This window comes from Lacerta agilis, chromosome 6 (genome assembly GCF_009819535.1).
Source record: "Lacerta agilis isolate rLacAgi1 chromosome 6, rLacAgi1.pri, whole genome shotgun sequence".
In the NCBI taxonomy this organism is placed as follows: domain Eukaryota; kingdom Metazoa; phylum Chordata; class Lepidosauria; order Squamata; family Lacertidae; genus Lacerta; species Lacerta agilis.
In genome coordinates this window covers 45,831,102-45,849,664 of record NC_046317.1, presented here as the reverse complement: position 1 = coordinate 45,849,664, position 18,563 = coordinate 45,831,102, and the positions used below count along the sequence as shown (strand labels likewise).

Sequence of the window (18,563 nt, the reverse complement as noted above, 5' to 3'; positions counted from 1 at the left end):
TGCAGATCAGGGGAAAGAGAGAGAGAGAGAAGGTGATCCCACAAATATTCCATTAAGCAGAGCAGAGCACCTCTTAGAAGCCCATTGAAAAGAGTGGTGTAAGGCTTCAATATGTGTGTCAGGTCATGCTGGAGGGGTTGAGGGGTTGGACTGGGTGACAGAAGCCTTTGCCTGAGCAGACAGACAACTTGATGCAGTTGAGCCTCATCCACCCTCAATTACACTGAAAATAATAATAATAATAATAATAATAATAATAATAATAATAATAATAATAATAATAATAATTTATTATCTATACTCCGCCCATCTAGCTGGGCCTCCCCAGCCACTCTGGGTGGCTTCCAACACAATATTAAAATACAATAATATCAGCAACAGGGCTGGCGTGCCAGGTACATATAACACCTCAGGATACGATAGGTGCATTTCAAAAGGATGGGACCGGGTCCTGTCCAGCTGCCTCTTTCACAGGTGGCAGCTCTCGTCTCTGTCATGGGTGTAGGGGAAGAACATGGGGCAAGGAAGTGGGTAAGGAGGGAAAGAAAGAGGCCTGTGCCAGACACACACATCCTCAGGCGACTTTCTCAGGCCCCGCTGACAGCCCGGCCTCAATTCTCCAGGGCTGCTCAGGCAGAAAATCCTCACCAACCCCCCCTCCTTCTGCTCCCCCCCTTATTATTCCAGCCAGAGGAGCTTCCGCAGCCTAGTAAAGGCTCGGCACCCACAGCGGGGGTGGTTTGGCAGAGGCCGGCAGGCATGAGCCAGGCTTAAATCTCTTGAAACCCAGAAGTAAAATTCCCTCATTAGGCTTGAACCCCACAGCTAAGTGGAAGACAACCACCCGGGTCATCACTGCAGTATATGTCACAGACACCCCTGCCCTCTTTACCCACCCCGGCTGCCCAAAAATCCCCCAGCAGATGCTGCAAGCCCCCAGGCAGCCAGGGAATCTGCCCAAGAGTCAGGAGGCGCTGGCAGGGGTTGCTGTGCAAACAAAAGGCAATGGCAAATCCAAGGACAAAACATAATGTCCTTAAAAAACGAGCAAGTGAGAGAGTGTCTGGCACTGACTTCTGCTGGGGGGTTGGGAAATGCCACCCCCTCAATGGGAGAAAACACACACACACACACACACCCATCAGGCAGTGTCAGGGCAGCAAAGGGGATTTGTGAATGGATCCCCGTTCCAGTGAAAAAGGTAGCTGCCTCATGAGCTCGGCATCCTCTCTCTCACTCTGCTTAGTACCCTCTCCAGGATTCACTGTGTCTCCTGACACTCTCTGGGAATTAGGGTTCCTAGCCGAATTAAAGGTACTGCAGTCCATTACACACTATTGCAGATTCCACCAACCCAATAACTAGCCATCCCCCTTTACTATCTGGGCCCCAATCCCCCTGCAGGCAGCCTGGAGGGATGCTGTAGCTGGCTGGAGCCCAGGTCTTGTCCATCCGGACTCAGGAAGCAGCAGGACAGAGCTGTTTTTCTCAGGTCCAAGTCCTGCCCACATCCTGGTGTTTGCAAGCTGTACTATGATGGCCCCATTTGCAGAACTTGTGGAGTGGGAGCAGGAACCAAGTGATCTAAAAATGTCCTGCTGGCACATTTGCCCTCACCCCTGCATTGGACTCCCAAAATGTTGATACTGTACTGCCTTTCCCTGAGGCAGTTGAAAGCATTTCCCAGCCTGCAGCAACCCCTTTGAGGTAGGAATGCCATACAGTATCAAGATTCCCACCCCTAACCCCTTTGATTGATTAAATTCCCCATAAGTTGGCTCCACAGCACAGCATTGAGAGGTAGAGTTAACACCTGACCCATAACCGTTCCCTGTCTTACCATCTCTGCTTCTTTTCTGTAATTGCTGGGTGCTTCCACACAGCCTGCTCACTGAACATTCATCCTGATGTTTGTAGGGCAATCAGACAACATTGGTTATTTAATGAGCGCTCATTCTGATTTATTTTCTTTGCATTTTCCCATACTTTCCTTATCAGAAAAAGTCCAATCTTTCTAGAGAGTATGGAAACTATAAGTCACAAAGCAATGGGTACTTTGTAAGGTTTGTTTTTTTTTGAAAGAAAGAAAGATAGAATGAGGCTGCAATCCTGTTCCTCACTTTTTCTTACACATTGTATAGAACTCTGGGTTTGAGGCAAGCACTGCTGCCATCCCTGAAAAGTAAAAAACAAGGCTAGTCCAGGACTAAGAGTCACATACTCAAAAGGGCTGGAGTCAGAGCGCCAATACCAAGGAAATTTGAGGAGAAACATCCACACCAGCTTTGGGGAGCATTATATACACATACAGAACTATGAGCACACAGTTCTTCAATAGCTGAGCAGACCTAGATGCTTCTCAGTGGCCTGTCTTCCTCCTCCTCCCTGTTTTAAAATGAATGGTTCCTTCTTTCACCTAGTCCTAGAGCGTTAGAAAGCAGGAAATACACTGTAGCCCCATTGACAGAAATACTATGTACCCACAGATTTCCTAGTAGCTGATTGAACTGGGCAGAGGCCAGATGGAGAAACCCCATTGCACCACAGATACCTGTAAACCTGGCTCTTGAAACACTGATCAATTCTACAAAATAGATGCTAGCACTTTGGGTGAATGACATCGCTGGCCCAGGCAATCATCTCACTTGTGGCTTTGTGCCCAGCTTGCTCCATCTCCCCAACAGGCTGAAAAACTGTAATTTTCCACAGCGTCAGACTGATCCTCACAATGTCACTTTGGGTAAGAGGTAAATAGACCAAAGTTGGCACCTCTGGGCATACCTGGGCATTTGATCCATCCAAACATCAGAACCCCAGGCACTGCTAGCTGATGTTGGCGGCAAAGAGTGCCAAATGAATGGAAATGACCATCCAAGGCTAATTATCACTAGCACTTCTGGATCTCACTGTGTGTCAACAACACTTCCCAGTCTCTACTGCCTTTATGATAATCCACAGCCAATATAGAGCAAAGGGATTGGGCAGCTGCATAAGTGGCGTTTTGCAAAGATTCTGTCCCAAAGAGCCCCAAACAAGAGTTATTGCTAGAGCCAATTTCATGACACATGTAAACATGCAACAAGATGGGGAACAAGACTTGGCTACTCTGGCTCCCGAAAGAAGCAAGTGGCCCAAAACTATTCCCCCACCCACAACTGCATCATTGTCTTGCTCTGCACTACCTATCAGAAATAGGCATTATGACAATTGTTGAATGCTGTGAGATATGAAAGTTACGTCTTTGTAACAGACAATCCTTGAAAAAGCTAGGAAATGTTCTCTTCTGGGGGCAAATCCTATGCAACCACAAGTATGCCAACGCTCGTCAGGTGAAAGAGAACTACCCAAGACGACAAACTGGGGGGGTGGAGAACAGGACACAAAGAGGTGAGAGAGGGAGGTGACCAACAGAGTTTTTATGTGCTATTGACACCACTACCACCCCTTGTTTGTCTCTTCTTGGAAATGCTTGTGGTTCCCAGACTGGGACATCCTGTGCCAAGGTCATGTTTATTTGGTATTTTGGGGGATGTGAACATTAGCAAATCAAGCCCCATCAAAAAGAAGTGTCTGAGAGAGCTGTCCCATTCTTTCCCTGGACCTCAAAAAGAAGCTGCAGGCTCTGAGATACTATTACTGTCTTGGGATAGGCGATTAGTGGGTGATGGGTTTATGCTGCTATTTCAATTATGTCTAGGCAGCTCAATGAGGGGATTAGCTTCTTCTCTGTGGCCAGAATGCTCCGAGTGGCTGCCCCAGTGACCTAGAGACACTACACGAACTGCATGAGAGCAAGCAGGAAACTTCAACACCAGGTGACTGGGAGGGGTGAAATGCAGGGGCATTTCTGATTCACCTTCCCATCATAAGAGTTGGAAGGGATCCCAAGGATCATCTACTAGTCCAACCCCTTCCCTTGTCCTAGTAGCCTCTGCAAACATCCTCTTTCCCATTTGACAACATTGACTCCCAGAATTGGTTAAAGATTGACTCGGAATATATGTCATACTCCAAAGCTAAGCTGGACTCTCTCCACCACACCCTCCTCTCCCCACCCCAGGGCACAAAACAAGATTGACAAAGGACTCCAGAAACAAAAGTAGCAGCCAGAGCATTGAGCGACAGTATAAAAGTTGTGTCAGGGGAAGAAGGCAAGGATGTGCAAATCATTATATACCATGTCACACAAAGAGCACTGCAATATAGCAAAAGAGGAGCAGCATTATTAGTGCCTATGCATGTGAAAGCATGTGCACACATTTGCAGGCCTGCTGGGATGCTTTCTAACACAATGCGCACGGTCCAAAATGTCCCACAACCAGGCAAATATGGGAATCTGAGTACTTTTGCACACACCCTTTGCTGTCCAGGTCCAGCCAATCTGAACAGCACTTGGGCAGGTGGTTCTCCCCTTTATCATCTCCTTTCATTTTGATTAATGCTGGCTGACCTGACTTGGTTTCTAATCAGCAGAATCACATTCAGTTGAACAGAGATGATCCAAAGGGCACACTCCTTTACACGTGTGTATGAATAGATGTCTGTGCATGCGTTGGTGTATTATTATTTATTACATGTGTATCTTGACATTCCTCCAAAAAGAGTCAGCAGGTCAGCAAGCAGAGCAGCAATAGCACAATTAAAACACCTACCGGTAAAAACAATTCCAATACACATGCAGACATGTAGAATGAAAAAGTTGTGGGAGGAAATAAGTGTGTGCGGGTCACAGATCATACAGTGCTGTGCTGTATGCATGAATGCCAGGGTTCGAATGCTCCGTGTTTGCAAAACAATGTTTTTAATATAAAGTAGCACATGAGAGGGAATGTGTAAAGGAATGCATGAACGTGCCTGTGAAATCCTGCAGAAGAGAAGACCTGCAATCTCTATGGATGGAATGCAAGGGACTTTGGTGTATGTGTGTTGCAGCTATCCAAACTCCCCTTCCCCCACATGTTCCAGGCCTGAAACTGGCACGGTGCCCCCTGGCTGGGGTGCAGGCTATTTCAGGCGTCTCCTGGGAGCCTCGCTCTCAGTAAATGTAGAAATCCAAAACACAAACAACGCAGCAGTGTGGATGGGGGCTAACATTTCCCACCTGCTGAACTCTACATGTTTCCCAGGTAATGTCTGATGACTTGGGCGGGGGAGGGCGGGCTTTAAGGGAAGCAACATCACTCCACCTATGAGAGAAGAGAAGAGCCTAGCTCTGGTAAAAGACACCTGCGGAAGGCACATCCTGCCTTCCACTTCCCAAGCTATTTGGGGGAAGAGGAAATATGACAGATGGATGAGGACTTCTCCGTAGTTGTGCCCGCCCTGTGGAATGCCCTCCCGTCAGATGTCAAAGAGATAAACAATTATATGACTTTTCATAGACATCTGAGGGCAGCCAAGTGTGCTTTCTTAGTTTGGGAAATTCCCAGACTATAACCACTGCCCTTCTGCTTAAGATTGTTGTGATGCATCTGCACCTAACACTTTTTTATATGATAGCTGTAAAATATAGGGCTGCGATTTCCTGCACTTGACACATCTGAGGAACTGCCTGCTGGCTATATTATTTATGAATACCTGGCTGCACTGGAAAGCTTTATTTTATCTAATTCTGGCTTAAGGTGCTTTAACAACTGATAAATAATATAAATTGATACTGTGCTTTAATGATTTGTACCGCCTATTCTGAAATGAATGTACTATGTTATAACAGCACAGTATTAATGAAACGGACCCCTTTTGTGGGGATTGCTGTATTATGAAATGAAATGAATTGGTACTAAGCTGTTTACGCTAATGCTGCTGTGCTGTGTATTCCTGCGTTCTCATGTAGTGCGCCACTTTGGAAAGCAGCAAACAAATTAAGTAACAATTCCTCACCGACACCCCCCCCCCGACCACCGAGACCCATGGATCCCCCCCCCCCGCATTCCAAGGGGGCAGAATATGTCAACTCAAACCTGACATATTCCTCGCAAACTCACCAGCAACCCCTCACTGCATTTTTCTGCCATGGTTGGGGGCCGTGATGTGAGCGCCCAGCTGCCAACTGTCCGTCTTGATGGCTAGGCTTCCCAGGCTACACAGAGAGCTCAGACAGAAGCGCAAATTAGACCAAAGAGACAGGAAGCTGTGGAGAATAAAACAGGCTCTGGTTAGAGAAAATGAAACAACAAGAGAAGACTCCTGTCCTCTAAATTAGGGGTGACAAAACTTTTTTGGGGGGAGGAGGTTCGAGGGTCCCATTCACTCCTGGCCAGTCCTGTAGGGGCCACATACTAATTGCAGTCACCTCACATTCTCACATGCACACACACAGAGCTCCCTTCTCCAGATGATCAATGTGGAAGGAGGGGGTGATTGCCCATCTCTGCTCATCAAATGATTGACCAGATGACCAGAGAAAGAGAGATTTGCATCCCCATCAGGGTGCTGAGCAGAGCGCTTGAACCCTCCCTGACCACTCAAGTTCTGTGTCTACTTTACTTCATCCCCACCAGCACTACATTTTTGCAACAGCCATCAAAATTAGGGGGGGGGGGAAGGTGGTTTGGGAAGATGGCTGGATCTCAGGTCTCTGGTCCAGGGGTAGCTACCCCTGCTCTAAATCTTCAATGAAGGGAACAAACACACGTGACCAAGACTGGTGCATTTGCAAGGACCATCTCTTTTTACAGCAAAAATTACGTTGTCGTTTCCCAGTCTACATTCAGCATATGCCCAAAGATGGTAAAATGAGAGCAGGGCTGGGAGGGGATGCAAGTTTGTGTTAGCAGGCACATATATCTGCCCAGTCATTCCTGGTTCCTTCAGCCCATTGCCATCTCTGAAGTGGGAAGAAGCTGCAAGAATCACACACGTGGCTGCAAAGAGCGTAGCCAGTGCTCAGGGCAGGGGAAGTCTTCAGGGCACCAAACACGCACAGGGGCACAGCTGCCACTGAGGACACAGATGGGAGGCAATTGCCTTCCACCCTGGTGCACCTAGTCACGTGCCAGGTCAGCTCTGCCATTGTGCTAGAGACCAGGTGGTACTGCCAGGCAGCGAAAAAGGGACAGCCATGGTGTCCGTGTGTCTGTCCGTGGCAGGGAAAGGCATCGCCCAAGATAGTTTGTAAGATATCGGCAACAAAACTGAATTGGTAGTTGGTCATGAAGGGGGCAGAGCATGAAAGGATGCCTCTATAAACTGTAGCACATGGGGAACAGGGTGGATGGAGAGAGGACAGGGTGGGTATTTTGAGGGACCTTGCTGGTGGCTGAGCCTGAGCCAGGGAGATAAGGAGCTGAATGAAGTGTGCAAGCTCTTATCTCCTGTCTTACACAAAGGGGACCCAAATTCCGAGTCATTTTTCTCTCTTCTGCAGTGATGCAACTCCAGATAAGGTGACTTGGAGAAAGCAAACCTGAATTGACTTTTGTTCAGACAATCAACTCCAATGGCCTAGCTTCATGTTAAATGCCAGGGGTCAAATACCCCATGGAGACTGAATACCAACCACCCAAAAAAAATGCGCACAGCGATGGGTGGTGTCAAAAATTCTTTTTAATGTACTATCGCTGCACTTAGCCATCACTCCAAGGATACAGCTACTGTAAGGAAAGAGTCCTGGTAATTCTGTCTTCTCAGCTCCTAGCAGACCTATCTGAGCATTCACTTCTGCCTGTGCCTTACAATGGTGGGTCCCAGGTGCCCCTTCCCCCCCCCAGGGGGCTGACCTAGCTGCATCAGACATTTCTGGTCACCAGGGAGGAAACATCACCTCATCCTCCTCACCTGGGCTCCAGCTAGGGCAATGTGCACATGTAAGCATGAACACCAGAGTCCTGGTCTTCTCTTCACTTCCCTAATATACTTGGCTCTGAGTACCAGGGTAAAATGGCACTGAAAGCAGAACTCGGCAACAAGAAAGTAGACACAGACTATCATTAAGTCTCTCTAGATTATTGAATTAAAATTCAGAATCCAAATTCGGAAACACTACCGACTAAATAAAAAACATCAGGACCACAGGATCTGCGATCAAATATAAATTATGAAAACCAATATAATTAAGCTAATGTGTGTGGTTTGGGTTTTTGCAAATGTAGAGCAGGGCGAAAGAGAGAGGTGTTTATAAACAACATGGCGAACTGACTAGTTTGGTTGAAATGCAGCAAGCCATGGGGTTGGATGGGAGGGGGCAGGGCTTCATTTCCGCTTCAGGACAAGACTAGATCCTTTTGCTTCACATTCTATGGATGCTAATTGTATTCAGCAAGCAATAAAGCTGAACAAATTGTGCTTCACTTCCTGTGAACAGGACTGTGAACACAAAACTGGGCCCTGGATATCTTATTGTGACACAACCACTAAACAGCTGGCACATTCACTACAGAAAAACAGGAGGTGGTCACTGCCACATTCCCCCCCCCCAAAAAAAAATCTCCAGGACAGAGGTGGCAACCTCAATACCACACGGCACATTGGGTTCCTGGACACTTTAAAGTGAAGCTCCTGAATAGTTAAAGACAGTGAACTGGAACAGAAGATTCGTGAGTATGTGCACACGGACTTGCCTCTCATCCCATTTATTCATATTTTATTTTTATTAATTAAATTTCAACACCACCCTCCATCCAAAGATCACAGGATGGTTTACAATATAAAAACACAAAAATATATAACATAATGACAGACCAAAAACAATTAGCGAAAGGCCTGAAAGAAGAGGAATGTTTTTTGCCTGGCACCCAAAAATATGTCATTCTTTGGAGACATGGTTATATTCATACTTAGTATTGTATAATTTTCAAAGCACTTTATACACGGCTGTCAGTTGCCCTTACAACAGCCATCTAGGGTAGTCTGTATTATTATCCCTGTACTGCAGACTGGAGAAAAATATGCCTCGTCCAACATCCTCTACCAAATCCATGGCAGAGGGCATATTTAACAAGGGACTTCCTGGTTCAAAGCTTAGTCATTTAGTCACCACACTGTGCTGTGTTAGGAGTTGGTCATTGAAATCCCTGCCCTGGAACTTGTGTAGAAATGAATTCTCTCCACCACAAGAATAAGTTTCAAAGCTTTACTGCAGAACCATCTCAAATACTAGTTAAAATAAGATAAACATTGCAAAATAACAAAAGTAACACATTGGAAACAAGAAATGGGGACTGGTCCTTTACGCAGTTCAGTAAAACTTATCCCTCTCTGGACTCAGAGAGAGATCCTATGCTTGTTCTTCATTGCAGAGCTTCTTTGCAACCACTGCTGCTACTGCCAGCTATCTCCAAGAAGCACATGCTGGCTTCTCAAGTTCCAGCTTCCTGCTGTGAGAGCTCTGCAGCTCTTCTGTGATGAATCACCAGGTACCGGTAGTTTACCTTATTGGATGAAGAAGTATCAGTCTTCTTGTAGGGTGGCTTCCCATACATTTTTGTAACAGTGGTCTATGCTCACTCCTTATAGGTCCTTCCAGTCTAGTTACAATATTTCTAACTGCTTAGAGTAAGTGACTTAAGCTTAAAGTAGTATGTGGACTGCGGGAGGCAGTGAAGGATAGGGGTGCCTGGCGTGCTTTGGTCCATGGGGTCACGAAGAGTCAGACACGACTGAACGACTGAACAACAACAACAAAGTAAAAGGGGAAAGATTTATACGATCTGAAGAGAAACCAGAGTATGATTCTCAATTGAATACGTTTATAGGACTTCAAGAAGCTTTGTAGACAAATGTAGAAATATTATTGTAATTATGAATTGTATAGTGATTAATATGTAAATGATACTTTAAGCAATGATAGATTTAAGAAGTATAGAATTTAAGATAGAAATTTGAAAGCCATTTGGAAGGTCTGAGGGAAATCACGGCTATAATAGCCAAAACGGATGAATGTATGTGAATTTATTTTTATTTTTTGTAGTTGTTATAGTTTAAAATAATAAAAATCATTTATAAAAAAAGAACAACAACAACAAAGTATGTGGACAAGCAAACGAGGACACCTTCACCCTGGTGTGGCTCCCCTTTATCACATATAAAGCACAACAAGACAACAACCTATCCTGCCCCAACAGCATACAAACTAATATGGCTAATCTGACCCAACAACACACACACACACACACACACACTGCTCACAGATACAAACAAACCATACTGCAACCAACCAAGCTCTGGAGCCTCTAATCTCCTACAATGCCAATACAAATAAATATATAAATAAAGGACCTATACACGTGATGCTGACACAAAAACCTTGCGCAAACACTATGCAATAGAATGGAAGATCGTTATCCCCCCCCCACCATCTCCCTCCATCTCTTTTCCCCTAACCATTCGGTGTCTATGACAATAGTGTCTCATACCAAATGTAAATGAAATGTGAAAAAGTCCATGAATCGAAAGCGGAGACTTTCCTTGTTTATTTATTTGTATTCCAACACAAGACAATCTTTAACAAGAACCAATTCAAAAATATCAGCCTTCTCTGACACTTTTGCTGGAGTGAAACTTCTTGCCTAAGGTAAACTTCCCTTTACAGCATTTTAAATACAATGCATTCAAACACAGCATGTGATGTACATTAAACATATAACTATAACATGCTGGCTGCAATGAGGTGGGGTTTCAATTTGTATTAGAGATTGGCAGCATTAAATGAAGGAGTGATCATTACTCCAGCTGAATGCAAATGATAAAGGTGTGATCTTGTGTGCTGGGAAAGGGAACATTTAAAAAAATGGTGCAATACAATCTCTAGGCCTCCAAGTAGTGAGCTTCTGAAGAACACAGGGAGGGAACAACTGCCAAGTGAGGAAGAGGAGAGAGAGGTAGCAGTGGCAGGACACAAGGCCAGCTATACTGTTAGGCAGAGAGAGGGGTTCACCTCAGGTGGCAGATTTAGGATGTGGGGAGCAGCAAGGTTGGACAGCAGTTCTGCGTGTGCCACACAGCCCACACCAGACCTCTTAAACTACCTCCAGGCAGAGTGGAGGGTGCTAATATGTCACCAATCTGGTTAGTTTCAGATAGAGGTGGCACTGAGGCTCTCATGTTCTTCAACTTAGGCAGCAAAATGTCTTGGGCTAACCCTTGTTTGATGTTTGAATTTGTTGGCATATTATTATCATTAATTCCTGAGGAGGAAGGAAGAAATACAACATAAGATGTACAGACGTAAGTTTAGAAGCAGCCAGAAAATTCAGCATCCTGCAAATTTTAGCTGTTGTTGATAAAGAGGTGGGTGGAAAGCAAATTTCTGGCAGTTCTGAAGGCAAATATGAGCTTGAACATCCAAGTCCCCAAAACCAGAAGGGAAATAAGCACATGATTTTATGAGTTCAGGAGGAAGCGTGACAGCGCACTGCAAATCTCTTTGGAAATCAGGGAAATGGAGATATGCAAAAGGTGCAAATCTTATTTACATGCTTGCTACCACAAATTGTGGCAAACTCAGGTGCAGATCTCTCTCTTAAAAATAAATAAATGCAAGAGTATGCAGTCTTGGATATGTGGCTGCTAAACATAAGTTTTCAGCAGCCCTGTTTCAGGTAAAAGGTGAAGTCTCCACAACATTATACCCAGGAAACAAAGCCCAGCATAAAATATGAGGCATGAGTGATAATCCTCTCTACTGCTTCACAGCCTGGCTCTCACAACCAGAAAGGTGCTTAAACCACCAGCCTAGCAAACAAATTGCCCTCAGGATCCTGCCCAGTGCACACTTGCAAATAAATGTTCATTTCACTTCAAGGAAGGACACCATAATAACCACACTCTTATGCTTGCAGCAAGGAACTAGCCAAAGACCCAAGGTGAAAATGCAGCATAACAAAGGACACTCTTGAGGCCAGAGGAGACGTTGTGCAACCAAAGGGACCCTGAGGAGCAGCTGGAACAGAGGCCCTTTCTGCTCCGGTGTCCTAAATATAAGGAAGTACGTGAATGATACACCCCTCAAGCTGTCAGGGATCAGACAAGGAAAAAAAAGTGTGCTCTATGCGGAGGCACAGGAATGAAGTGACACAGAAGGCATTATGCGATAGGGAATCGACCCTGTTCCTAAGCTTGAGCAACTTGCCCCCACTCTAGATAGACACTGGAACGATGGCTCCCTTTTCATACTTGAGCAGTTCTTGTCCTGCCAACAAGCAGCTACCGAATTGGGATGCAGAAAAGTTTTTCTGCTCTGCCATGCCAAAAGCACGGAAGTGCAATTAAGAAACCCTGCAAAATAGCAGGACATCTCACAAAGGGGACACGAGGGAAGCTGTGCCCAGGGATGGCACTTTCTCTCAGAGCCACTTTGTCCACTCTCTCTCTCTCTCTCTCTCTCTCTCTCTCTCAAGTGGACTGACCCACCCTGCCCACGGGACCGAACAAGGAGCTTCCCCCCCCCCCCACTGCATTTTGGCCTGGTGGAGGGAACACTCCTGCCAACCATGTCTTGGTTCACTGAATAGCCTTCGGCAGCTGTACGTCACAACTATAAGGGGATCAGAAGTCCTGCAAGAAAGTCAATTGCCTTGGAAGAGTCAGCAACGATTTTGGTGGGAGGGAACTTCTGAGAGCTGGCGGGACTATATCACACTTAAAATAACTAGTGTTATTTTAACAGTAATCAGATCTCTACTCTTGCCACTGATTCACGACACAATAATGAAGATTGCCCTAGGATTACGTGTCTGGCCATTCAAGCTGCTGAGCCCAGATGCTGGGAAACTGAGGAGCATCCAAACCACACTGGCAACGTCCACATCTCAATGGTGCAAACACCTTGGTGCTGACACGCATGTGAGCACAAGTATGGTTATGTAGAACAGGGCAACCTGCACTTATATCTCAAGGATGGATGAGACTGTCTCAGAATGAAGCATTGATCTGGGATGTAAGCTAGTGACTCTTCCACATCCCAGCCCATGAGTGTTGGTACTGTCTTGCTGAGGGGCTGAAATGGAGGGTGCAATGAGATCTGGCGGAACATTATTCCTCATAATTGGAAATAAAACATTGTTACAGATTCTTTTGTAAAAATTAGAACTCCACAGGGCAGCATAAACAAAAAAAAAATTCACAGCAAAAAATTATTATACATTCATTCCCCGCTTTCTTCTTTCATCTGTATTCAGGGAGGGTCAACATATATTTCACTTCAGGCATTTGACAAAGTGAGCTCCGACCCACAATAAACATGTAATTCTTTAAGGTGCCACAAGGGTCTTTGTTGTTTCGATTATTCAGAAGGAGTAATTTTGTAAGTTTGTTCAGTCTCTCTTTGTAACTGAACACCCTCCATTTCTGAGTGTGAAGTGAGCTTTGTGCCTTTCAGTCCATCCCTAAAACTGAATCTATTATTTAGGCTCTTTGTTTTAGTTGGGCGCACTTTATTGTGGCAAGCTAGCAGCACATTCAACAAAGTCGTCTGCAGCCATCAAACCTGTTGCAATTAACAATATGTAAATTATGTGTGGATTTCCGCCCCCCATGTACCATTGGTACATTGTTGCATTAATTGATTTCCTATTGCCTGAACACCTTTAACGTTCAGATTTGTAATTCAACAAGTCGGCATGTGGCCAAGCTAGAAAGAGGACACAGGATCTACTGTGAGGCAAGTTTAGGCTCCCAAAGTTGAGTGAAAATCTGGAAGTTCTTTTTCGGCATAATGATCAGCCCTCAGAGACAGGTGTGTGTGTGTGTGTGTGTGTGGTAGAGAGAGGGGGAGAGAATATCCTGGTGGCACATCATTGACAAATGCTGGCAAAAACCTCTCACTGATACTACCCCCAAGCTGATGTAAGGAACTGTGCTATTAAGTCACTCCTTCAACTCCAAATCCACACCATTCTCCACTTTCTATATGATGACACAATACTGACCCACAGCATCGGTTGAAGGAAGGACCACCACCCCGGCACATACAGAGTGGGTGAAAAGAAATCCAGAGAAGTCCGAAACACCTGGCCCAGAGAGGGCGCGCGATCCCTTTAAAAGCAGCGGAGGGGGCAAGAAAACGGGGGGTTACATCAGCTGCCACGTGGGAGCTGCTCCGCGCCCCGCCCCCGCACATGCCGGGGTGGAAAATTACAGCGCGCGGATCCCCTCGCCCCCGGGAGCGCCCGGCAACTTCACCTCTCCCAGGCCAGAAACCCGCGGCGTTCAGACAGGCCGCGCACACCCGCTCCCTTCCCGCGTGGCGGTTTCCGTAAAGCTCAGGGGTCCGGGACACCCTTTGACAGCCCATCTCCGGGGCTGCGGTCGGAGCAGGTCTGCCCGCTACCGGTCTCGCCTCGAGGCAGCTCCAGTGACAGCGGCGGATGGAACACACTGGAAGCTGCGCTGCCTCCGGACCTTCGCCTGCGTTTCCTCGGCGGCACCACGTTTTTCTACCACGCTTTCCCCGCCCCTTCATTTCTCTCGCGCGCACCGGCGCGCGTGTCTCAACAAAACCCAGCCCCAGGATCACTTTCTCTCTGCTCGCGCCTTACCCTCTCCATGCCGCTCCCGTCTCCTCCCGCCGCTCCCCACCGGTGCCTCGCCCGGGCTTCAGGCGCGCTGTCAAGGTGGAGGATCCTCTTATTGAGAAAATTGCATCAGCCCGAACCGTACTCCTTCGGCCTCGCCTCGCCCCCTCTGCCGCCGCCGCGCACCCTGCGAGCTCGCCTGCCGCGCGTCCAGGGAGCAGCGTGTCCGCGCGTGGCAGCCAACAGTCCCTCTTCTGCCGCGGACTCGGGGGGGACGCAGACTTTAATGAAAGTTCTGGGAGAGGATTCCAAGGGGGCGGCAGCAGCAGCAGCAACAGCAGCAGCAGCAACAGCGGCAGGCACGTCCCGCCTTCCCTCGCCGGCTCCGCCCCGCCCGATCCCGCCCCGCTCGCTGATTGGGGCGATTTGTTTCCCCGACCCGCTCCCGCCCTGCCTCCGCCTCGCGGCGCCGTGGGGCTCTGGGGAGGGGGCTGTGCAGAGCCCTGGTTGCGGCGGAGAGAGACGGTTCCGCGGGACCCCAGAGGCGGCCCCCTTCCTCGCGCTCGCAGTGTCAATAAATACCGCCGCCAACCACATGACAGGGAAAACATATACCTCGAGGGCCTGCTCCGACTTGGAGGCGCGCAGGCGGGCGCGCACGGATCGCAGGGGGCGCGGACGCACAAAAGAATCGCGCAGAGCAAAACAGATGGCCGTGGCCACGCGCCTACTCCGAAGGGGCACAGGCGCAACCCGCGCTCTCTCTTTCACACACACATAAACGCAGAGAGCCGGCTGGGGGCACGTACATTTTCTCGTGGCAACATGTGCGCCTCTCCCTCTTAGGGCTCCCGCTCGCAGAGCCGAGAAGCCCCCACGCACCGAGCAGCACCTTGGACAGGCACATGCCAGAGAAAACGCGCGCGCCCGAAGTGCTTTAGATGGACCCCGCACAGCGGCTGTAGGTGCCTCAGGTCCTCATTCCAGTCATGCATCGGACGAAGCCGACAATAAACATGTTAAGCCGGCTTCAAGTTGCTCTCTAGGAAAGCCTCGTTGTCTTGGGCCACATCTTACCTGATGATCCCAGTGATGGTTCCTCAGCCTCGGCTGGCCGTGCCTTGTTGGAAGCATCGTGTTTTCCCCGCCCTGCGCTATCATCTCGGGCCCGCTCTCCCAGGAGTGCTCGATCTTCTTCTCCAGCCCAAGGCCGAGGGCACCCGGCTTGTTGGGTCTTGCAAGCAAAAGGATCGCATTTCTCAGCCTTGGTCTGCGCCTCAGACATACGCAGGGCTCCCTTCTACGCACGAACTGCCCCAGGTGCTGTTAAGAGCCCACTTGAGGAGGGATGGAGCAGCCCCCACTACCCTAGCCTCAGAGTATGAAACGTCCCCGTCCCCCCGTCCCCCGGTTAAATTGGTCCACAGATTTTGCTCGAGATTTGCGTGCTGTTGCTACGTGGCAGCGATTCTTTCCTTTGCCAAGGAAGCGAGGGATTTTGCGCGCTGCCGCCCCCTGCCGGCACACCCTCGGGCCTGCGGGTGGGGGCTTGGGGCAGGAAGCAAAGCTGCCTCCATCCCAGGACAAAGATCGCAGCTTTGAGCCAAAGAGTCTGCTAATCGATCCAAACAAAACAAAACAAGTTCCCAGGGTCGACTTCCCTCCGCCCCTGACTCTCGGCGCCCACCTGCCAGCCCCCTTAAGCCGCAGTAAGGTGCAACTGGCTGTGAGAGTGTCCCCCAGAAAACAAGTAGGAAGTGTTTCGTGACGCTTCCTCTCCCACCCCCCTCACCGCAAATGCAGGTGCCATCATTGTACTGAAGTGGCATTTCTTTTATAGGACAGGCGCCACAAGTGCCAGTGAATAATGTAACGGATTCCAGCAATCCTCGCTGTGACAGGTCGCTGGTGCTGCTTCACCTCGCGTCACGGAGGGGGGGGGGGAACCTGTTGACCAAGAGAGCGCCTGCTACTGACCTCTGCCTCTTCCCTCCCCCACCACTGTCAACATATCTCTTCCTTACATCATGAGCACTTTAGGGGAGGAGGAAGACTACTTTCTGTCCCTCTGTTTTATTATGCAGAATCTGTTTGAAGGCTCAGCTGTACAATTGTACCAGGGATGGATTTCAGAGGGAGACTCCAAAGTAGCCAACTCCTGCTTAGCCATTGGCTGTTTTGAGTACAATGTGGCATGTGGCTCTTGCACCTTATGCAGAGTACTTTACATCTCTACTCACAAGAACCCCAGCTTAAGTGTGTTGAGAAAGTAGGAAAATCCACCCTTTTGCCACTTTTTAATCACACAGCAGAAGTATAACACAATGTTGAAAGATACATAATCTCTGTTTAGACAGGGACATGTATGTTCCAACAGCCAGACACAGCAGTATGCAGTGCTTTTTTGGTATTAAAAAAATGAGGTGCCAGCACTCATATATTGAGACAAAGAAGACTGACCCACCCATTAGCCTTGGTCAGGCAGCAGGCTGGGGACAGCTGGGAGGGGCAGCAGATCCAAACCTCTTAGGAGCGCACCTCCTGTGCTTGTCTCCCATGCACAGCCTGGGAAGAGCGGGGCTGCCACCACCTTCTCCTCTCTGGCCTCCTTTTCTCTCTCCACCTTTGGTGTTCTGGGGCTTGCCTGGGCCTCCTCCAATTGCCTCAGGTTGTGGTGGGACATGGCAGCAGAGGGTTGGCGGAAGAGGAGGAGCCCGCTGTGGCAGAGGCGCCATTTTCCGTTTTGCCTCAAGCAGCAAAATGTCTTGGGCCAGCCCAGGATACATGTGCTGTGGGTGCCAGCACAAAATGGCTGCTACGGGCAGCAAAGAGCAAAGAAAGAGTAGTGTTGGGCCGGGGGGGGAGAGGGGAGAGGGAGCCCTGGCACTACTGGCAGTCAGTTTGTGCATGTGAGAACATACATGTTGAGGTTTAAAAACTTTTTCTGTGTTTGTTGACCTGGATAATGAGACTGCTGAGCAGGCAAAGGGCCTTTAACCCTGTCCTTCTGGGCAAGAAGCATGAAAATAAAAGTTACGACTGAGCTTGTGGTTTCTGAATAAATGAATAAGCATGCACACACTGCATGCAGAAACTTGTAGCAGCTGCTTATTCACATATCTCCCATCTCTGAGATAAATAAAAGAGTAGGGCTTGCACACAAGCAGGCTTTTCACCCGTTATCTAAGAGGAAATTAAGGAAGAAGGAGCAGCGTACATTTCAGTTTATCATGGAAATCACCAGAAATCCCCCCTCCCTCATAAGCAGGTATTTGAAGTGATGAACTTTTCCCAATCTACCTTTTTCAGTACAGCAGATCTTTATCTCTCACTCCCCCCCCCCCAAGATGGTATTTGCAGAAAGTGAAAGAGCTTTGTTGGGTATGGGGGTGTGCGTCCTTTGGCCTCCAGACCTGATGGTGGTAGGGAGCATTGGCATAGCCGGGGGGGGCAGGGAGCATCAACTGCCCCCTAATCAATAAAAGTCAATAAAAATACATAGCAAACTGAGGTTCTGCCCCCCCCTAACAAAAATCCTGGCTATGCCCATGGTAGGGAGCCTTCACATGAGTGGCCCCCACTGTTTCCTTTGCTCAGCTTCAAGCCCACATTCCTGATCAGCTCCCACATCAGTGCCTATTTCATAATACTTTTCCCTGCATTCTTAGAACAGAACGTTACAATCCACTGCTTCTTGAAAATGATCTACTGCTATCCTCTGGGATAGCAGTAGATCATATTTAAGAAGTGTGTTTACCTCACATGTTGGCAGATTTCTACCTCTCCCCAAAGGATCCAGCTCTTAAAGCTTGCACACCTCACACTGCAGCACAAATAATGGAGCCCCACTGGCTCCTGAACAACTAATGGGATATATAATGACTGTTTGTATGAGTGCAGAAGATTAGATCTTTATCTCAGGAAACTGTTGAAGCAGGTGCTTGGTACATACAGTATTAGCAGGACTGGCAATCAAAAGCATTTGACAAAGAAATAGGAACAAACATTGCAGCGCTTCAGGTTATGCCATACACTTGAAGTTCTTTAGAAGGCAAGATTAAAGGCTCAGGGCATCTCCACATGATGACCAACAAGGGATCTGTGTGATCATTT

General features: G+C 48.0%; 1 protein-coding gene across 1 annotated transcript in view; it reads right to left on the bottom strand.

Annotated features, from left to right (window-relative positions):
• The window catches only part of SLC6A9 (solute carrier family 6 member 9), a 57,219-nt gene extending 42,454 nt beyond the window's left edge, over window positions 1-14,765 (bottom strand). The window contains exons 1-2 of the mRNA XM_033152339.1: window positions 14,475-14,765; window positions 5,985-6,130 (exon numbers count right to left, since the gene is read on the bottom strand). Of these exons, the coding sequence (XP_033008230.1) occupies window positions 5,985-6,014 (30 nt within the window). The 5' untranslated portion in view covers window positions 6,015-6,130; window positions 14,475-14,765. The remainder of the gene's footprint in view (window positions 1-5,984; window positions 6,131-14,474) is intronic.
• Between the last annotated feature and the right edge of the window lie 3,798 nt (window positions 14,766-18,563).